The following is a 21795-nucleotide window of genomic DNA, read 5'->3' as shown; positions in this document are numbered from 1 at the left end:
GAAAATAAAATTAATATATAATATTATTATGGCAGTTTTTTGATGAAAATGCTAATTTTCAGACTGCTTTCATAGGTGAGTTTTACTGTTAAAGGGACAGTTCACCAAAAAAATTTAAATTCTTTCGTCATTTTACGCACCATCATGCCATCCCAGATGTGTATGACTTTCTTTCTTCTGTTGAACACAAACGAAGATTTTTAGAAGAATATCTCAGCTCTGTAGGTCCATACAATGCAAGTGAATGGTGACCAAAATTTTTAAGCTCCAAAAAACACAAAGACAGCATAAAAGTAATCCATAAGTCTCTAATGGTTAAATCTATATATTCAGAAGTGATATGATAGGTGTAGGTGAGAAACAGATCAATATTTAAGTCCTTTTTTCCTCTAAATATCCACTTTAACGTTCTTCTTCTTTTGCTTTTGACGTTTCTTTGTGCATATCGCCAACTACTGGGCACAGAGGATAATTTATAGTAAAAAGGACTTGTATATTGATCTGTTTCTCACCCACATCTATCATATCACTTCTGAAGATTTGCATTTAACCACTGGTATCACATGGGTTACTTTTATTCTGCCTTTATGTCCTTTTTGAAGCTTCAAAGTTCTTCTTACATTGTATGGACCTGCAGAGCTGAAATATTCTTCTAAAAAAACTTTGTTTTCAGCAGAAGAAAGAAAGCCATACACATCTGGGATGGCATGAGGGTGAGTACATGATGAGAGAATTAAACATTTTGGGTGATCTATCCCTTTAACTGGCAATCAATTTCAGTATATCTGTTTCACCTTTGCAGCTGCTTTTCCAATTGTGATTTAGTTCTTAACAGACTCTTTTCATTTGGTTTTTGTTATTTTGTTCTGCCCCTCTATAATAAGTTTAGTACATGGATGGACCGCTCACCTTGTCAGAGAGCAGAGGGAGACACATGCTCTTCAGGTGACTGCCCTGCTGACTGAAAATAAAGTGATGCTCTTTGGCTTTGGGAATGATAAAGTGCAGCTGGACTTCTTCTCCCAGCATGGATGAGCAGAACGTGAAGGCATGGAAGGTGCAATCGGACAGCTACACACAGAAACACAAAAACATAAACAATAAAAACAATACAACTTTCCATACTCCATACACACCTTTTAATTGCATTATTTACATTACAATACTTTGCATGCATCACAGAAGTCATAGAAGGATGTTCCATATTTAAACATATGATAACTGTTTATCTGAGTACACTGCCAGGAATAATATAATATAATATAATATAATATATCATTTAAAATGATATATATTTGCAAATGTGCTCACCTGTGTGGCAGGAGTTGGCTCGATGTAGTGGTGACACTGCTCACAGTGGTGAAATGCATTGTGGGCTGCAAACATGCTGAGTCTGACTGACACAGTGTTTCTCTTCGGTTGTTCTCCATCTGCCTCCAGTCTCTCTGTTTTCACTCCTGTGTGTCAGGTATAGATGCAAAACAACAAATAAGCACTGTTATACAATATCTACACCTTAGTTGAAGACTTATATTTTTTCAACAGTAATTTTCATTTACAAATAGGACTTTGCTCAAATATTCAGGTTTTGATACAAGAGGAGCAGACTGATACCGTTCAGTGTCTTTGGCATCCTGTCTGTATGCACTGGACTTGCATGTCTGAACTTGTGGTCATGGGGGTAAAGGTCAAATCGCAGTTTACGGATGTCCTCCACGTCAGGCCACTGTGGTAAACTGGCAGGTTGAACCTTTGATTTGTCTGGCACATCTAAAGGAGAAAATTGAAGATCATTAATAAAAAGACAGTTACAGTGGCAAGAAAAAGTATGTGAACCCTTTGGAATTAGCTGGTTTTCTACATTAATTGGTCGTTAAATATGATCACATCTTCATCAAAGTCACAAGTATAGAAAAACACAATGTGCTTCAACTAACAACACACAAACAATTATAATATTTCATGTATTTATTGAACACATCCCACTAAACATTCACAGTGCTGTGTAAAAAGTAAGTGAACCCTTGGATTTAATAACTGGTTGATCCTCCTTTGGCAGCAATAACCTCAACCAAGTGTTTCCGGTACCTGCGGATTAGACCTGCACAACGTTCAGAAATAATTTTGGACGATTCTTCCTTACAGAACTGCTTCAGCTCAGCCATATTCTTAGGATGTCTGGTGTGAATGGCTCTCCTGAGGTCATTCCACAACATCTCTATTAGGTTATGGTCTGGGCTCTAACTGGGCGACTCCAAAAGGTGGATTTTCTTTTTTGAAGCCATTCTGTAGTGGATTTCCTTTGATGCTTAAGGTCATTGTCCTGCTGCATCACCCAACTTCTACTGACCTTCAGCTTGTGCACAGCCACCCTGACATTATCCTGTAGGACATCTTGATAAACTTGGGAATTAATTTTTCCCTCGATGATGGCAAGCGTTCCAGACCCCAAAGCATCAAATTAGCCCCAAATCATGATGCTCCCTCCCCCATACATCACTGTTGGGATGATGTTTTCATGTTGGTATGCGGTGCCCTTTTTACGGCATACGTAGTGCTGCGTGTTCTTCCCAAACAATTCAACCTTAGTTTCATCAGTCCACAAAACATTTTCCCAGTAGTGTTTTGGAGTGCCAAGGTGGTCTTTGGCAAACTTCAGGAGCGCAGCAATGTTTTAGTTGGAAAGCAGCAGCTTCGTGGTGTCCTGCCATGGACACCATGCCTGTTTAATGTTTTTCATATAGCAGACTCATGAACAGAGATGTTAACCGGTTCCAATAATTCCTTCAAGTCTTTAGCTGTCACTCTAGGGTTCTTTTTTACCTCATTGAGCATTCTGCGGTGTGCCCTTTGAATCATCTTGGCTGGACGGCCACTTCTAGGGAGAGTAGCCACAGTATTAAATCATCTCTATTTATAGACAATTTGTCTAACTGTAGACAGAAAAATATCTAAGCTCTTTGAGATAACTTTGTAACCCTTTCCAGCTTCATACAAAGCAATAATTCTTTATCGTAGGTCTTCTAAGATCTCTTTTTTGCGAGGCATGGTCCACGTCAGCAGATGCTTCAAACTGAAAACAACTCAAAATGTTCTTTTTATGTCAAAGTAGCTCTAATCCACACCTCCAATCTCTTCTCATTAATTGGATGCTAGGTTTGCCAAACTCTGACTCTAACTAGTTTTTGTTGACATCATTAGCCTAAACACTGTGAATGTTTGAATGATGCATCCAATATTTACAAGAACAATACAATCATTTGTGTGTTATTAGTTAAAACAGATTGTGTTTGATCAGTATTATTACTTAGATGAAGATCAAACCACATTTTAAGACACCTTTAAACATAAATCTAGGTAATTCCAAAGGGTTCACAAACTATTTCAATAACTTGCCTTTTCAAATAAGGAAAGCAATGAAATCATGTAAACTGTTTTATAAGCAGAAAAGAGTTGTAATTGGTACAATAGTGTGGCTAACGAGAAGAAATAGAAAGCAGCTTCCTCACCCTCCTCCAGCTCTTCTTCATCATACACATCCACCTCCAGAAGGCGAATCAGCATACGGAACAGAATCCGCAGAAACTGCAAGTACGCGCCTGTTTTTCCCACCTATAACAGAGCAAAGATGGAGGATGAGACTCTAAATGCTTAACAAAGAACAAGAATGGGTAGAATTAACAGCACACAGCAGATTTGAGAAGCGAAGAGAAGAATTTCACCTCACACAAATCTATTGACTTTATGGCTTCAGAAGACTTGGAATATGGCGTACAAGTTGTATGGACTACTTTTGTGTTGCTTTGAAAGCTAAAAAATAGCCCAAGTCACTATATGTGTTCGTTGTATGGAAAAGAGCAGCACAGGCATTCTGCTAAAAACTCCTTTTGTGTTTTTTTGTCCTTTTGGAAGCTTAAAAAGCCCTGATCACTATATATTTTCGTTGTATGGAAAAGAACAGCAAAGGCAACCTTTTAAACTTTTGTGTTTGTAACTATTACTCACCTGCGGTGGTCCACTCAACAGCAGTCTTCTGGGATGTGGTACGGGTGGCCCTTCATAATCGGCGTGGTGCTGCCTAGCTGTGGTCCACTGACGATAGTACAGAGACTGCTCTGCTCCTCCGAGGCTGTGGGGAACAGGCGATCTGAGCGGACTGCTCCAGGCCACATCAGCATGGGGCAGCAGGGACGCTGAGTTGGGCTGACCCAGAGTCTCAGGGGCAAGCAGGGTGTACGCCGCCCGGGACAGCACCGCTGTCCTGGGAAAGACTTGCGTCCTGCTCCCTTCTCGCAGAGCCTGTGTGGACTGACTCGGTCTCTGAGCTGCCGGAGATGATGAGGAGGAAGAGGAGGAGGAGGCAGAGGAGAAAGAGGCCGTGGCGGATGAGGAGGGTGCCTGGGAGTCACACTCTTGTTTGAAGCGATAAGGAGAGTCCATTAAAGCTCTATTGCTACTGGCAGGGTCACCATGGGAGGAGGGTTTGTCAAGTATGCTTGAAGAACTGACACCGTTTTCAGTGGTAGATCCTGAAAGAGAAAGACAAACAGAATAGACAGAGAGATAAGAGAAAGCTTTATGAATTATAGATATTGTTTTAAACATGAAAATGTATATCGGAGGGCTAGGTCTACCCAAGATTTTGTTTTATTATTATGTGTTCAGTCTCAGATATTTCATTGGTCGCTTCCACCTGAGAGAGCCCCTCCCTGGTTTTGTATTGAACAGGAAGTTCTTGCCCTATTTCGCCATAGCAAATACTTTCTATCAATCTAACCGGAGAAGTTAAAGACACCCCGTTATCTCGCATTTGCACACGGTATGAACAAAAGTGTCCAGAGTGTTTAATTCGTACATTTATATAAATGTTGCCTCGAGCTTTTGGTCAACCCCAAATTATGTATTAATAAATCCCCTTTCTGCTGGTCAGAGTGGATTGTGAGGGAGGTTAATACACTTGGTGACCTATATGAGAGTGGAGTGTTGAGATCCTTTGAAAATATGGTTCAACATTTTGGGATTCCCAGATCTCAGTTCTTTAGATATTTACAGCTGTGCCACCTGCTCTGTACTATTTTGGGAGTAGCATATACCCCCCTAAAGCGGCAGACACTCTGGAAGTAGAGATTACTGCTTTTGGAAAAGGTCATGAGGCATCAGTGTATTACTCCCTGCTAATTTAGAGTCTGGGGGATGGAGCTTTAACTTCTGTCAAGAGATTATGGGAGAAAGATTTAAACTTGGTATTGGAGGAGGGAGTGTGGGATAGGATTCTAAAAAACATCAAGTCTGCATTTAGAGACGCAAGGATGCGCCTTATTCAAGATTTTACATTGGTTCTATTGGACCCCCTCTAGATTGTATAGGCTTGGTCTTAAAGACACACCCACCTGCTGGTGATGCCAATCAGAGGATGGATACATAACCCATGTCTTTTGGGGTGGTGTTAAGATCCAGGAGTTTTGGTTGAAGGTTCAGAGTTTGGTGTGTGATGTATTGGGCACTCGGGTTTCATTTTGCCCCAGACTCTGTATTTTGGGCAATGGGGCGGTCATCGATGTTGAGAATAGACACATAAAGAGTTGGGTCCTAACCAGTGTCATGATCGCCAGACAGATAGTTTTAAGGGGATGGAAGTTGGTTGGAATGCCCTCATTTCAGGAGTGGTGCTCGGAGATGGGGAGGGTGGCGGTCTTTGAAGAAGGGACATTTAGAAGACTAGGGAAATTGAATTTGTTTGTGGAGAAATGGGGCGGATATCTGAAATTGCTGGATGTGTGATTATTATTGTTATTTATTTATTTGTATTTTTTTGTGTGTGTGTGTCTATAATCATGTACGACCACAGGGATGTTGTTGGGGGCCAGGGTGGGGTTGGGGATTGGGAGGGGTTATAGTGGGGCTTAATTGTTGATTCTGTGTATACTGTATATGTTTTGTTTTTCTGTGTTCAATATGTGAATCAATAAAAAATTGTTAATCAGAAAATGAATATCATTCAATTATTTTAAATTAATTAAAAATAAAATTGTGTAGTGCTGTCTGAAACCTTTAAAACCAGTTCTCTTTCTTCTTGAAATCTTGAAATAATGTTATATGGAATAAAATTATAATACTAGGTATAGATACTTGCCTGTGGGTAAGAACTATTTCACTCACTAATTCCTAATCAGCATTTTTGTGTTGTTTACCAGTAAAAATATCTAAACATCCTAAAATTTAGATAATTTTTTTTTAAAGTCAAGATTGTGTAAAATAACAAAGACTTGTTTCCAGAGAATATGTCTTGAATCGAATGTGTTTTTCTTTCCCCAAACAGTTTTCCCCCCTCATTTTAGGCATAAACTAATTTTTGTTAGATTTTTTTGCATAAAACAAGAAAACTTAATATGCCAGTGGGGTAAAACAAAAACTTAATTCAAGACATATTCTCTGAAAACAAGTTGAAATATCTCATGAAAACGAGCTTTTCAAATAATATTTGGATGTACAGATATTTTTACTGGAAAACAAGACAAAAATGCTAGAAAATGATATTTTTTTGCAGTGCTGTTTGTGACTTGTACCTGTTCTCTTTCTTCCTGAATTCTTGAAATAAAGTAATAGGAAATAAACTTTGAAAACTAAGTATAGTTTTACTGGAATCGAAAGCAAAAATGATGATTATAAATGCCTTTAAAACCTTTTAAAGTATAAATATAACATACCTCCTTGATATGAATGAACAAGCATTTTTTTGCAAGTCTTAAGTACTGCTGTGTTCATAATTCAGTCTTGGCGGAGCTCTTAAAATAAAGAATGGGATGGAAATATTGTCCGTTCAGTATGTTGTACTGTTTTATACCTTGGTGTCAATCATTAAGCTAATGAAACATTGCAAATGCATCTTTCCCAAAAAATTCCAGTGGCCAAAAAACTTCAGAAAACATGGCTTATGAAAATAAGACTTAAAACTGACATTATTCCTATCTCTCACATACTTGTTTTTTATTCATGTCAAATTAAATTTAACATAAAATGTAGTGCAGGACTTGATTTTATCCATTGAGAATTGATTGAATCATGAAATTTGGTCATTACATACCAGGAATGAGTCAGTTGGTTGGAGAGTAGGGGTTATAGCCCTGTTGTCATTGACGTTAAATTCATATTTGACATCTAATCTAACTAAAGTCAAAGAATAAAATATCCTGCTAATGTCAATGACCATACTAAATTGTACTATGAGTCAAAAATCTGGTATTTTTATTGTCACTCACCACCAGAGGTTCTGGTAGCAGCACTGGCATTGCTGGGTGGTCTCTCCAGCTCCATCTGGAGTTCATCATGTTCTGTTGCTTCTCCTGAGCTTCTCTCATCCTCTCTCTGTCTCTCCTCTTTGCCTGCTGCAGTTTTCATCTCAGGTATAACACTGCGTGTGACGTACGAGCAAGCCAGACCCAACTCCTGCTCCAGGGCTGTTCGTGTCAGATAGCTGGAGTCTATCAGCCGCAGGTCACAGTACTTCAGAGACCTGAACAAATGATGAACAAACACCACTGATTCAGTGATCATCATGTAGTGTTATAAAGCACAATGTAACGGACCAATAAAAGTTAGAAAAGGGTGTTCTGTCATTTTCCTTTATATTACATATTAAACTGTCAAAAACAGTTTGTTTATCCAAACAGTGCTACACACTTGTGAACTTTACATGATGGGCATATTTGTGTTGTAGCTTACATTGTAGGACAATATTAGCAACCACAAGGTGGCGCTCTTTCTTTCAGAATAAAACTGACACACTGCCAGACTTCAATGCATTATGTTCAATATACATTTTATACTACTTTACTAATCATATTGATTTGCACCTGGACATAAGGGCTAAGTTTATCAAAACAACAATCATGCAGTACCTTGGGAAAGTCTCTCCTAGAGGGTCTTTTCCAGTGAGGATGACAATGCATGGAAGTCCTTCCAGATCTTCATATGTGTGAGGGACCCATTCTTCATTTTTACAGCCCTGCCAAGCCTGAAATATGCACAGATAGCAGTGTTCAATATTTGCAAAATGTAAACAATGCTTGTTCATTTCTATAAAGATGGTATGTTATATCAATATTAATATTCCAAGTATTCAAAGTTTAGGAACATTATTTAAAGAATTAGGGAAGAATGAGAATTCATTCAAGATGATTCATTTGATTCAAGATACTGGAAAACAAGACAACAATACTGATTAAGAAAATTATTATTATTATTATTTTTGCAGCGAGTTGTTCTTACTCGCAGACGGGCACAGAAGTGCACTGGCAGGTTGATCTCCGCAACAGGGCTGCCCAGCAACACAGCGAAGCGGTACTGCAAACCCAATTTGTCCCGGGCCTCTTCCAGCCGCTCCTGTGCCAGACGTGCAAGCTGCAGTGAGGGCACGCGCACCAGCAGCATGTGCCCGCACCCGTGTCTGCTGCGACCTGGCACACTCAGCAGATCCTCCACCATGGCAAGGGTCTGAGGCGTCACGTGGTCCCTCAGTGAGGGGGCGGCGGTGAGGGCCATTAGTGCCTCTGTGTACTGCTGGATCAACAGATAGCTGCGGATCACCATACTGTGCAAGTGTGGATGCCTGGAATTAAGGAAGAGTCATTTACTTAAAGGTGAAGTGTGTAATTTCTGCAACATCAATTGTATTTGCAAAAATAATAACTTTTATTCAGATTCTTGAACATGATCCCTGTGTTAAATTGGTAAGACAGATATCCCCGTCCCAAACTCTCACCACTGGTTGAGTCAATGTTACTGTGTCAGGTTGGTTCGGATGCATAAATAAACAGCAACGTTTTGAAAGTGCCACTGGTTTAAACATTTTGGAGAAAATCAACCTACAAATGGTTTACCTATAGCATCATAAAGTCCAGTCCAGTTTACAACTTATTCAGATCTCGAGTTTTTAATTATATGAGTATTTACAGCATGCAGAGCATTTTTGGACTGACCTCTCTAGAAGCGTTTTGACCATCCGCTCAAAGGCATCATCACATCGAAGGATTGGACTTGCCACCCCCCACTGAAGGGACCTGCTGTAGTCCTTCAGCCCAAAGTAGACCAGATCCTTAGGTAATGCTTCACCTTGCTAAGTTACATGTAAACACAATTTTAAAAAAATTAATAGGGGAACAATCACAGTGCTGCTCTTTGTTTTGGTTTACATAGTTATTATCTTGTATGATGTGTCTATAACAACATGATCACACTTGAAATCGACATGTTGCTTTTTGAATGTTCCTGTACCTTGAAATCGACCCCATTCTGTCAAAATACTGATTTTTGCATCAGTTCAAAAGTGTTCACCTACAGCATTGTCTGAGCTTCTTCAGAGACACAGGTTCTGGTCCCAGGGAAACCAGGAAGTATTGTGAGCGCAATACGGAGGTTGAATTTTTGTTCAAAAATTATAGATTTACTTCACTAATGGTTAGGTTTAGGGATGGGGTTTGGGTTCGTGTGTAGAGTTAATAAAATATGAATTCCTGTTGACTGTATTACTATCATTTACAACTAAAAAAAACTCACTTTTGGTGCCACTCTGTGGACATTTCACCCGGAAACTAGAGCTCACACGTGCACATACTTTAAACTTCCAGCTTCAACCACTGGGAGGCAGTGGTTGAAATTTTGGTAAGCACAGACCGAATTCAGCAGAAATTGTTGCCAAATTCACAGTGCGATCAGTCTTGTTATAAAGACATCTAGGTCATTGCAGAATATATCTTACACACAACATTATTAATGGTCATTTAAACCAACCAGCAAAGTCATAAGAACTGTGATTGCACTGTGAGTTGCCTTGCTGATGGATGAATTTGGTTGCTGGGGAAAAGATTTTATAGCAGCATTGTAATTAGCTGACAAACATCTTGGAACACAATCTGCGCCACAAAGCACAGAATGTGCTGGAAAGCTCAGCATGAAAAAAGGCAAACTTATTAGGCTGTGCAGTCCTAAAACTACCCAGGCACTTACTGAAGAAACAAAGCAAAACAAACAAATGATCCAGCCAAATCATATTGTTTTTTTTGTTTGTTTGTTTGTTTTTTTTGGGGGGGGGGGAATTCCTTTTTCACCCAATTTGGAATGCCCAATGTGTTTTGTTTTTTTTTAAGTCCTCGTGGTCGTGTAGTGATTCGCCGCGTGCCGGAGGACGAATCCCAGTTGCCTCCACGTCTGAGATCGTCAATCTGCGCATCTTATCACGTGGCTTGTTGAGTGCGTTGTCACGGAGACATAGCGTGTGTGGAGGCTGCACGCCATCCACCGCGGCATCCACGCTCAACTCACCATGCGCCCCACGTTACCCCATGTGACTCTGCCCTCCCTAGCAACCGGGCCAATTTGGTTGCTTAGGAGACCTGGCTGGAGTCACTCAGCACGCCCTGGGATTCGAACTAGTGAACTCCAGGGGTGGTAGCCAGCGTCTTTTACCACTGAGTTACCCAGGCCCCCGCCAAACCATATTGTTAAAAAAAAAACTAAAGAAGATTAAACACAATAACCTGGTGTTATAAACTTAGAAACCTAGAAAAAAAAATAATAATAATAAAAAAAAAAAAAAAAAAAAAAAAAAAAAAAAAAATATATATATATATATATATATATATATATATATATATATATATATATATATATATATATATATATGTTATTACTATACTAATTAATAATAGTATCATTTAACACGGACACTGTAAAACAAAGTGTTATTCTAATATAATATACCTATTATATATTCAACACTCTCTCACAGAGAAATCGTACAGATTAGTTCGAGTTGGCTTTAAGTTTATGTCTTTAAGTTTATACACTTTCTGCTTACAAAGCTTGTCAAACACCTCATCTAGTTTATTAAGTCTGATTTCTCCTCCACAAATTCCTTCACAGATCTTGTCGTGGATTAGTGACACTCACCAGGCTTTCAGGGTTGGGCCAGTGTACTTCATTCTGTATTCTGATGCGTGACTGATGGCTCTGCAGTGTGAAGGGAAAGCAGCTGACCTGCAGCACCAGCAGGTTTATGGCTTCCAGAACCTCTGGACAGTTCACCGCCCGGTCGGCCAATCCCTGCAGCTCCCCGTGACAAACTGACCCTGACAGAGCACTGACGGAGAGAAAGTGAGTGAGACAAAAAAGAGAAATTGAGAAGACGGATGTTTCTGACAGATCCTATTGCAAAAACACAACAAGAATTAAAAATTAAATGGACCTGCTTCATAGATGTTTACCCTTCAGTAAGCAAAGGTAATAAGGGTAAGGTAGTGCAGATGTTGTTGTTTGCTTGTTAACTATTTATGAATACCTTGGATGAGTGCCTTTAAGCATTTAAAAATGAAGTGTGTAGTTTACACATTGTTAGCAACACCAAAAAATGATTGTTCCCACACAGATTTTCCAAACACTTAAAAATTGTACAAAAATAATTTGAATGTCCAAACAAAAGCACAAAAAAAAAAAAAAAAAAAAAAATTTTAATGTCCAAACAAAAGCCTAAACAAAAAGAATTTTAATGTATTTATCATTGTTTAGCTATAGGGTTTATTTTAACTCTCCCATAATTATTATATATATTGTTTTTACCTATTTCAGTCATGATAACTCTCTGAAAAAGTTTTGAAGTTTTATAATGTAAAGGTTAAAATGTAGGTTTGGTCTTGGCAGACTAGATCTGTTTGCACTTCAGCTGTTGCACAATTAGACACATAAAAACCCCATAAAGCAAATCTAGACAAGTGATACTGGGGAGGAGGAGGGTTTTGACTTTTCTTTTTAGCTAACATCACCAAGCCCTCTAATTTTCTATCTCCTACCCTTTCACTACCTACTAAAGAAACCACTTTTTCACAATCCAATCAAAAACAATAAAAGTCCTGTCCTTTATTTTTTTATTTACAAACATATCCAGTTTTACTTGGAAATCAATAACATAACGGAAGTGAGTGGTGAACAATGGTTTCATGTTGACATTTGTCAAAGTGTGTATTTCTCAAGCAAACGACTCACTCCACCTTAAAGTAAATGTAACCAATGTTGTGTAAAGCACAGACACGTACATTTAATCTCTTTAACCATGTCATTGTGTGTCTTACCTGGTCAGGTCGACATGTGAGTTGTCATGAATGAGGACAAAGAGTGTATAAGGGTTCTGCTTGACCTTCCTCATGAAAGCCTCCATTTTTGTGTGGACCTCCGCATCCAGACGCACTACATACTTGTCGGATTTCTGTAGGGCAAATGATGCATCCTCTATCCCTAGATCTATCAGGACACCTATCAAATACATGAAGACAAAGGACAAGCTCTTATCTACAAGCTATGAGTTTTAGAAAATGGCATTCTCAGCCGATTTGATCGACCTGTTAAACCAACGGGCTTGTGGTCTATACCACTGTGACATACCTGATTGTCGTATCCGCTGCATCGTTTGATGAGCCAGTACATGAGATGGCGGTACCAGAATCAGGAAGTCTACCTTGCAAAAGCGGCCCAGATCCAAACTCTGGCTGCCTGAGTCAGCGATAGCACACACCTGTGACAGGAGACTGCGTGCCACACTTAGTTGTGGAGGGTGTATCTGAAAACTGTCACTCAACAGCTCTGCAACACATATATATATATATATATATATATATATACAGATTGGAATTATTTGAGTCAATCCAGTGGAAAGAATTGAGTGTGTAAAGATCTGAGTGTTGAGTTTGAGTCCAGATGGAAACTCATGAGATGTAACATGCCAATAATGCCCTTTGAATCAGGGAAACAAAATGAACGGTTTAGGAGACAACGGAAGCTCACCTGGCCCTGATTCTGGAATCATGGCTGCTGCCTCTTGGGAGTGGATGTATTCAGTGAGATGTCCCTGGAAAGGCTGAACCACACGGTCTTTGCGTTTACGTTGATACCGAACCAGCTGTTTGTTCAAGTTGTCCCCTATAGCATCACAATCAATTACAAATTTAATGCAGAGAACAACTGATTTGATCGATTTCAAAATTATTCTACATGAATGAACAGGAAATACAGTTTACAACAGTATTTTGTCTGGATCATTTTAAATTGTACCTAAATTGAGCCCAACAATACATTCCCAATAAAAAGTGGGGACTCACCTAGTGAGGTGCTTTGGAAGTGTGAAGCAAGCACGCTAACTTTCCCTGTGATGAGCTCGTAGCTGATCTCCTTCAGAAACTCGTTCGTTGTGAGCATGCTTTCCGCCAGAGCTCGAGACTGATATTTACCTGAGAAAAACAACACAGGTTTATATATCGGAGAATGGCATTATTGAGAGAATGCTATTCAATGTTTTGATTGAATATATATATATATATATATATATATATATATATACACACACACACAGAGTTTATTAGAGCTGTCAGAATTAATACATTAATGTATGTGATTTATTTAAAAAGTTTAACATGTTCAATTTTCTGAGGGTAGCAGTCCTTACCCAGCACCAGCACACAGAACTCATTAGCCCCACTTTTCGAAGTGCAGATAATGAGCACATAGTTTGGCAAACACTGCTGCTGCTGCAGTGGCGTTTCACTCAGTGAGCGCAGTGACTCTGAGATGCCCTCTCCTAGAGAGCCGTGTATGACCACCACCTGAACGCTGCCCCCCGATACACTGGCCTCCATACGAGCTAACCATGGCAACTGGGCAGGGGACACAGAAGGTCCAGTCGGCCCACACAGCATTGCCTTCAGAACGATCTGCTCAAACTCTTCGCGCAATGGGATCTGCTCCGTGCCTGCATTAAACCCAGACAAAAGAGCAAAGAAAAAAATCAGAAGCGCTTTATACCGTAGACTGGTAACTATTGCAAATTATGAACTAACTTTGAGCACTCTTTATTCTAGGCGCTTTTACATTGTATAATACTTCTATTCTGATATAACAACATTACAATTGTTATAAGACTAGTGTACAAATTTAAATGCAAACTTCACCTAAAGTGGTATAATAAATAAATGAATGCAAAATGGACCATGAAATAAAACAATACACTATATCATACCATCAAATTTCTGTAAAAGTTAAGTTTAAATGTAATATTTGACAAAACAAGGGGTATCTTGATGCAATCTGAAATAAGCTATTCATCAATTCATACATTTATTATATGCATGTGGAAGGTTGACAAGTTAACCACAAAAAAATAAAAAATAAAATAAAAAAAGGACCATGATATTATCATGCTTTTTTGGACAGTATCATGATATTCTTTAAAAGTACCTTGGAGCACTATGTAAATATCATGTTACATAAATAAGGTAATAATTAGGTACCCTGGTATATCAAAGTACCAAAGTATTACCATCTGGTTCCATCACTGTACCATGGTACTTCCACATTACTAGTTTGTAAAGCATGTTAGCGGTGGTGGATTAAAACCTGTCTAAATTTCCCGTGTTTTGATTTATGTATCAGTGTTATTTACCGAGTCGTGCGAGGTATTGCAGTGTGAGCAGTATCATGGTCTCTGTGGTGAGTAACTGGCTGGCTGATATGCCCAGACTGGCGAGGGTCTTTTCATTCAGCTCTCTGCCATTATAGCAGCTGACCAGCAAGGGGCTCACCACCAGATCACCCACATTGCCAAAGAAGTATGGTAAAGTGCCTTGACCTGAAGAGGACATACAAACAACAAGGCTCTGTTGAGTTCACACACATGCAAACACTTATTAGGGTGAAAGATGGATGCCTCAAGTTCTCTGTTTATATCTTGTGACGTAGTGATCTTATTTTTGTAAGCTAACAATAATGAATTAAAACGATTTTTACCCTTTCAGCAACATTTCTATTATGTATGTAGCACTAAAGTTATAATGCATGTATTACAACTACCTGCTTATATCAAGTAAACAAAGTTTCCCCTTTCAGTAATAACTTTGCTATTATATACATTGTTGACTTCCTAGGCTACATGCTACTCATAATTTAAAGCAGTTTAACTATGGTCAAGCTACTCTTTTAAAAAAGTAGTTTGCTACACTACCAAAAAGTTAATTAAGGTGGCATTAAACAGTTAGGGTGACAACATTAAAGGTGCCCTAAGTAAATTTTTGAAATATGTTGAAGTGGCTTACATTGGCTTACACTGACGCCTAGTGGCTTGGATGCTGCATCATTCATACACAGTAGTTTTAAGTTACCAATGCCTTGTAGAAATTCACTATGCACATTTAAACAAAATTAATTTAATCTATAAATGAATGTGTCCAATAACAGGGCCGTTACTGAGATTAAGTGAGTAATATTCAGCTGGTCATGTGATCCAAACATGGCTGCCCCCATAAGGCACCCCGCCACATGTAGAATAAAAGAGCATTTATAAGGTTACTGATATGACTGAACCCTTCATCTCACATGAGTGGTCATGATTTTATACATATGCTTCAAAATTACTATAAATGTTTTTTTTTTTTTTTTTTTTTTGTAAGTAAAACTTTTCAAATGAAGAAAAAATTGACTTTAGTTAGTTACACCTCAACACTGGTGGGGTCCTAAAATCTGAGTCCACATTGAAAATTTAAACCTGGAAATAAACATTGTTTTAGAATTTTGAAAAGTGTCAAACAAAGCAACATTAATACATAGTGAACACAAACATTTTTAAGATTCTGTACTATTTCTAGGTCACTACTCAATTGTAAGCAAATGTATAACAGTGTCTATGTTTACTCCTCTGTACAAAAGGTCAGATTATTTTTTTGCTTCCACTAAAACACACAAGATGCTCTTTGGAACATTCACTAATCATGCTGGGGTGCGTTTACCGAACAACTACGGGTGGTTTCACATATAGTCCGTTTTAATTTAACCAAACACAGTTCAGTTAAAGTGGGCCAAAAAAGAGAACCAGCTGCAAATTAGGTGCTTTTGGTGTTCACGATATAAGTGGACTTAAAAGAGGACAGAGTTTCTTTATAGTCCTCTTTGCGTTAATGCATTGATCTCAGATTCTTTGTTGTTCACACCACAACTCCTTAAGAACTCAGACCCCATGGCAGTCACGACTATGACATCTGGCTAACAATAAACTGTCATACATATTGTGATCATGAAGATAAACTGTCATACTTCTTAGGGTGTATGTGTGTTCTTAATTCAGTAGTAATTTATTAATATTTAACTTGGAATCATAATAAAATAGGGCAATATGATCCTATAAGGCTTTAAAAATATATATATATATATATATATTGCACAGGGATAGAATGACCTGAAAAATTATATTTTAAATGTTTAAATGTTTCAAAATACTTAAAACATGTCTATTCTTTTTGGTCAACTTTTTTATTTACACCGGTTTTAATATAACCCAGAGAGCCAATTCTATTCTATTCTAATTTATTCTATTCTATTATGCAATAGTAATATATATCTGTCCAAAATTCTTCACTTTCACATGTTATGTAAAGGCTCTCCAAATAAACCCACGACCCCTTATTTTGCATGAAGGAAAAAATTTGAGATTTTATGAGTATTTGAAAATGTGTTTCTCCACATGAATAAAGTAAGTGGGCACCTCCTTCTGCATGTCATTAACACTACGTGTATGAATGAACCCTAAAACATGTGTCATTATATGAACGTCAAAATAAAGTCAAACAGAGCACTTTGTTCATTATCAAAATACTCGCTTTCATTTTCGCGGGAGTTTGGCACAACCCTCCGCAGATGGCACACACATCACAGCTCTTCACATGCTCTTCAGATGCTGACATAATGAAAGATGTAAATGGAATAAAAGATATAGAAGCCTCAGAAAAGTCAAATGATGTCCACACAGCAAATTAACTGGGAACTCTGCTTCTAACCACAGGTGGAGAGCTGTAGTTCCAGCCACACAACTTTGCGATGCAGTTTACGAATGTTCATTGGAACTACGGTTTCGGGAAACACAACATTTTTGTCTCACAATGCTTTTGGGAAATGCACCCCTGGATATCACGAACCAGGCATAACAAACACTAATAAATTGTGAATTTCATGGCAAATTTTCAGACAACATAATTAATGATAAAATTAGCATTAAATTAGAAAAATGCAAAATACAAGCAGTGTATGCTCTAAAACTTTTAGACCCCATTGTAGATCTTACAGCCCATACCACATCAATAAAGTAAATATCGGTTTCCTAGCTTATGATTTTTACAGAGAAGAATCACTGACCAATAAGAAGCACTGGTCGGACCCCGGAGGTGCTCAGAAGGTTGTCGGGTATGATGACCGTTTCTCCTGCTGTGATTGGTTGGGGCTGTATGACCCCCGACACTGACGGAGGCTGTTGACTGGACAAGGTCAACAAAGAACCTGGAACTGAAGAGCAGCACCTTAATGTATATACATTTATACTGGAAACGAGAAGGTTAACAACAAACATACTGTGGATGAATATCTTCAGCCTCTCAGACTCTCATCCTTTGTTAACCTGACACTCCAATCAATGTTGAGGAAAAGGTAACTAAGCTACAGCATCCCAAATGAATCTTCAAGGATCTCCAAGCTCCAGTCCTTCAGCTCTTTTGAAAGTATAATCCCTCCTAAACAATTCCGAAGCTTCTTCAGTGACCTCTCACCCCTATTTCTATGGATACAATGAATAAATAATCCTTGTAGACGGAATTTGTCTTGTCCTTGGTCCTTGTTAAAGAGAAAGGTAATCAAATTTATGGCTGTGAGAAGCCTCTCTGCTCAAAGACACATACAAACTAACAGACTGCATAGACAAACTGCATGACACCCACCAGAGCTGCATGCCAGTGGCCGGATGGCTGGTACAGGAACAGCTGTGGCAGTGACGGGCACTAGAGAGGTGGGGTGCCAGCTGCGGTGACGCTTTTTGAGTGGACCTGACGCCATAGCAGAGGATGCTGCAAGAAAGAGGAAAACATTGTTTTTTTTTGACCAATCAAAAGAGAGAAACCAGGGGATTAACATTAATATTACAATGTTAATACAATGTTATTACAATGTTAGTACATTGTAATTACACATAAACTGTTATTGCCCATGTTTATGCTTACCTGGGCTGTCCCCTGGTTCTGTGGCCCGATAAAGGCCATGACTAGGTGTGGCGAGTGGGTTTGCATGAGGGGGGCTCAGTAGACTGGACCGTCCATCTATACTCAGGCTATTAGTTAGACCATTGACTCGCAGAGCAGTGGGCACTGAACAACAAACCCAATTTATTATAGAAATCCAAATACATTTTTTTATACATACTCAGTAATACATCCTGTATAAAACCATGATACCACTTTAGCCTAAAATGTATTAACGAATGATACCCTGAGGGCAGTCACGTTTCGCACATTATTGGTTAATGTCCACTTTTCCTCTGTCAAACTCATGCCTACATACAATCACACACAAATTCAATAGGGAGGCTTGCATTCTCGCTCATTTCTGAAGGAGAATAGGACCTATGGAGCAAAGCATATTGATTTCCAATAACTGATGGCATATTGACAATGAACTGCTGGGACACTTTCACCTCTAATATTCCTGACATATACACAATTAGAACACATATGTGTCACACGTCAATTGTAAGCAGCTTGATGCCAATCAAAAATGCGTGGGGCTTATACTGATGATTCAGAGAGAGCAAATTAATGTGTGTGTTTGCAAAAGTATGTACAGGGGTTGTTATGTATAGGCAGCCAATCCAAATGACCTTCGGAGGAGGGATTAATTCTGTCCTTATGCTAGAGAAAGACAAACAATACTGCAGCTAAACAACATCTGAGCCATATTGCAACCATATTTGGGAGGCATCCAAACTAAGGCTGAATGTGCACCATAATCCCAATCTACATATAATTAAAAATCCAGTACATAAAAAAGAATTCATTTTAAAGCTAAATTTAGCACCAAAACTGGATGTGAATGAATTGTTTTAGATGAATATATGACACAAATAAATGGAAAGGGACAATCAATTGGTATATTAAACTTGGTGTACATGCAGCTTTCATTAAAAACTATCAACTAGCAACTAGATTTTTAAATTTTTTAAAGAAAATGTGCATGGTGCTTGTCACCAAAATCCTAAAGTGTTCTGACAGATTCACTAAACAGTTGCGCCACTTTTGCGTGTGGTATTTCAGCGCAAATATTACTCACTAACCACCCGTAATCAAGTTTAGTGCAGAAATTACGCTTCGTCTTCAATATTTAAATTAAGTCATTGTCATTCCTGTACGTGACCCCTAACGGGAGCAGCCAAAGGAAGAAGACGAAGTTGGCATTCATTTTCGTGCAAACGCCTAAATTAGGCTTCATTCACAAAACTCCAGGCAATTTGCCCTGTGCAATTTACATCGTGATATTACCGCCAAATGAAAGTAGGCGGTAAATGAATTTTAGAAAAGAAAGTTTGTGAATATTTTCAACTCATTTCATTTCAGCAGTAATTAATCAAATACTCGTCAAATGATGTTGAAGAGCGTTATAACCTGGCATATATCCAGATGAGCGGTGTCGTCAAGTACACGTTTTGCATGTTTAAAAGATGATCCAGGTGTCTGGATCAAAATGATGCTGTTCAGTTAAATACGGTGGTCTGCAGCATCCTCGACTATACTGCGCTCAGAATCGGACCGCAAGATCAGAATTGCGCATGCAAATTGCATTCAGCAGTGATTTTGAGGGTGCGTTTGCCCCCTTTGGCTGATCTGCATAATTCCTTTAGTGAATCGAGCGCTAAATGAGTGCAGTTAGCGCATGCAAAAAAACAGCGCTTTTAGCAGGCACAATTCATTCTTAGTGAATTCTGAGTGTTTTTTAGCACGTTGCTATTTGGTTGCAAGGGTGTTCTGGGTTGTTTCTAGGTCGTTGCTAGGGTGTTCCCAGTGGTTGCTTACTGGCCCAAGTGAAAAGAGTCCTACCCCAAGTCTATAATATTCTGGTTCATAAACATTGCTTAGGTTCCTCCTTCAGTGTTAGTCTATTTGGGACTTTTTGCCCATTTAATCATTGTCATGGAAAATCGTAAAACCAATTGCTTCAAAAGTACACGTCACAAGTCTCCTCAGCAAGTCACATGATCTGAGATGTCATTCATGTCCGTAGCACAAATGGTGCGAGACAAGTTACGAGTTTGTTCAAATCTCTAATCCTAGGTATGAGCAATAATGATGCTTGTCTTAGCGAAAAGCACTTATTAAGAAATACAATGAATTGTCAAATCGACCAACCCATCAAAATCATTAAAAAAATAAATAAAAACAATGTTTTTGGTTAATGGCTTTAATACAAAATGGTATATGGCTTAAGTTGTTTTATTCAGCAATCTATGCTTCTTAAAACTCAAAATGAGTAAAAAATGTCTAATACCGATTGGTAAAGTCTTGGTCCCATGGGTCGGTGTGTTCAACGGTTTGAGGAAGCACAGATCTGGCATTCCAAAAATACCTGAGGAGGAACTGGACTGCAGGCGTGCTGGAGGCGAGTCTGTTGGTCAAAGAAAATCCTTTATTATGAATGTAGCTTTACTTTTATCACTGTTCAAGATAAGAAGAAAAGATATAATACTGCATATGAGGACAGTTGACATGAAATACTTTTAAGAAGATGACATGCCCTGCGTTATGACTTTTTAAAACAGCATTTCGCTAATTCCTTAATAAATGTTATGCATGCAGCTTTTATGAGCTATATTTTAAAAGACACTAGATGGAATATTTGTACTTGTAGATATTTTTCACAAGAAGAACCATTTCAAATGAAATAGTAAAATGGTGAAATACTTAAAAGCCTTGAATATTTAGATATTTTACCCTAAAATCTTGATGTTGATTTATTAAAAGTCCTTGGCCATGTTATGCATCAAACTACATTATACACTATAGTATATAATGTAATAAAATTCCTAAAAAGACTCACAATTAGTGACCTCAAGACAAAATAATAAGCCCTTTTCTAAAACTTTAATGACTTTTTGCCTTGTAAAAAGCATGTTCTGGTCACTAATGGACACACTACTGCCAGCTGCCTCACTCTCTGAATGGTGTTGTAAGGAAGAATGAGACAATGACTTGCTTTCTTTCACTAAAAACACTGTTGGGTAAACACCGTGTGGCCTCCAGCCAGATGTCACCAAATACTGAGTAGATTTATTTCCCCTCTTTAACCCCAGGTTTCACCCCCACCCCCGTATGTACCCTTTCCCTAGAGCAGAACATGACCTCTGAGCAGAAGATTTACAACCTGGAGTCCTCCACTGGATATAGTAGCATGTGTTATATTTATATAAAGCAATTATATGGTTTAATTTGTGAGGTTTGCATACAAACTGCATACAAATATAAGAAAGATGTTTGTGCTTGCAACAAATCCCCAAATAGTCAGATTAAGTACTCACTGGAATGGTTTTAGAACAATATTCTGTACCAAGACTTATTATATAATACACACACCTGAGAGGGGGAAGGGTGATGGACTGTGGCCATTTGTGTCTCCATTTTCTTTGCTGCTTAGCGAGGATGAGGAACTAGGCTTGGATGAAGAAGCACTGCTTGAGAAAGGCCTTGTCTTGCAATCTGAAAATTTAAATAAATAAATGCATTTCTTCCATACTGTTCTTCCACAGTTAAAATTAACCATCTCTCTTCATTTTAAATCAAAAGGGGTACAGCAGCCATTTTATGGATAATGTGTGGATAGTAGGGATGCACAATATATTGGTATTGGACAGTATTACAGTCTTTGTCTATACCAGGTTTCAAAAGTAACAGTTATCTG

General features: G+C 38.5%; 1 protein-coding gene across 4 annotated transcripts in view; it reads right to left on the bottom strand.

The window, feature by feature from the left end:
* greb1l (GREB1 like retinoic acid receptor coactivator) overlaps positions 1-21795 on the bottom strand; it is a 71868-nt gene that overhangs the window by 7913 nt on the left and 42160 nt on the right. For all 4 annotated transcript variants that reach the window (XM_051700830.1, XM_051700833.1, XM_051700832.1 and 1 more), the window contains 21 exons: positions 21471-21593; positions 20389-20505; positions 18075-18218; positions 17796-17921; positions 17221-17367; positions 14483-14668; positions 13490-13792; positions 13146-13274; positions 12832-12966; positions 12433-12630; positions 12123-12303; positions 10948-11137; positions 8979-9115; positions 8269-8608; positions 7899-8014; positions 7260-7513; positions 4006-4529; positions 3510-3612; positions 1615-1770; positions 1312-1457; positions 910-1071 (listed from right to left, as the gene is read on the bottom strand). In XM_051700830.1, the coding sequence (XP_051556790.1) occupies positions 910-1071; positions 1312-1457; positions 1615-1770; positions 3510-3612; positions 4006-4529; positions 7260-7513; positions 7899-8014; positions 8269-8608; positions 8979-9115; positions 10948-11137; positions 12123-12303; positions 12433-12630; positions 12832-12966; positions 13146-13274; positions 13490-13792; positions 14483-14668; positions 17221-17367; positions 17796-17921; positions 18075-18218; positions 20389-20505; positions 21471-21593 (3917 nt within the window). The remainder of the gene's footprint in view (positions 1-909; positions 1072-1311; positions 1458-1614; positions 1771-3509; positions 3613-4005; positions 4530-7259; positions 7514-7898; positions 8015-8268; positions 8609-8978; positions 9116-10947; positions 11138-12122; positions 12304-12432; positions 12631-12831; positions 12967-13145; positions 13275-13489; positions 13793-14482; positions 14669-17220; positions 17368-17795; positions 17922-18074; positions 18219-20388; positions 20506-21470; positions 21594-21795) is intronic.

The sequence above is a fragment of the Myxocyprinus asiaticus genome, chromosome 6 (assembly GCF_019703515.2).
Source record: "Myxocyprinus asiaticus isolate MX2 ecotype Aquarium Trade chromosome 6, UBuf_Myxa_2, whole genome shotgun sequence".
NCBI lineage: Eukaryota > Metazoa > Chordata > Actinopteri > Cypriniformes > Catostomidae > Myxocyprinus > Myxocyprinus asiaticus.
This window is presented reverse-complemented; position numbering and strand designations above follow the sequence as displayed.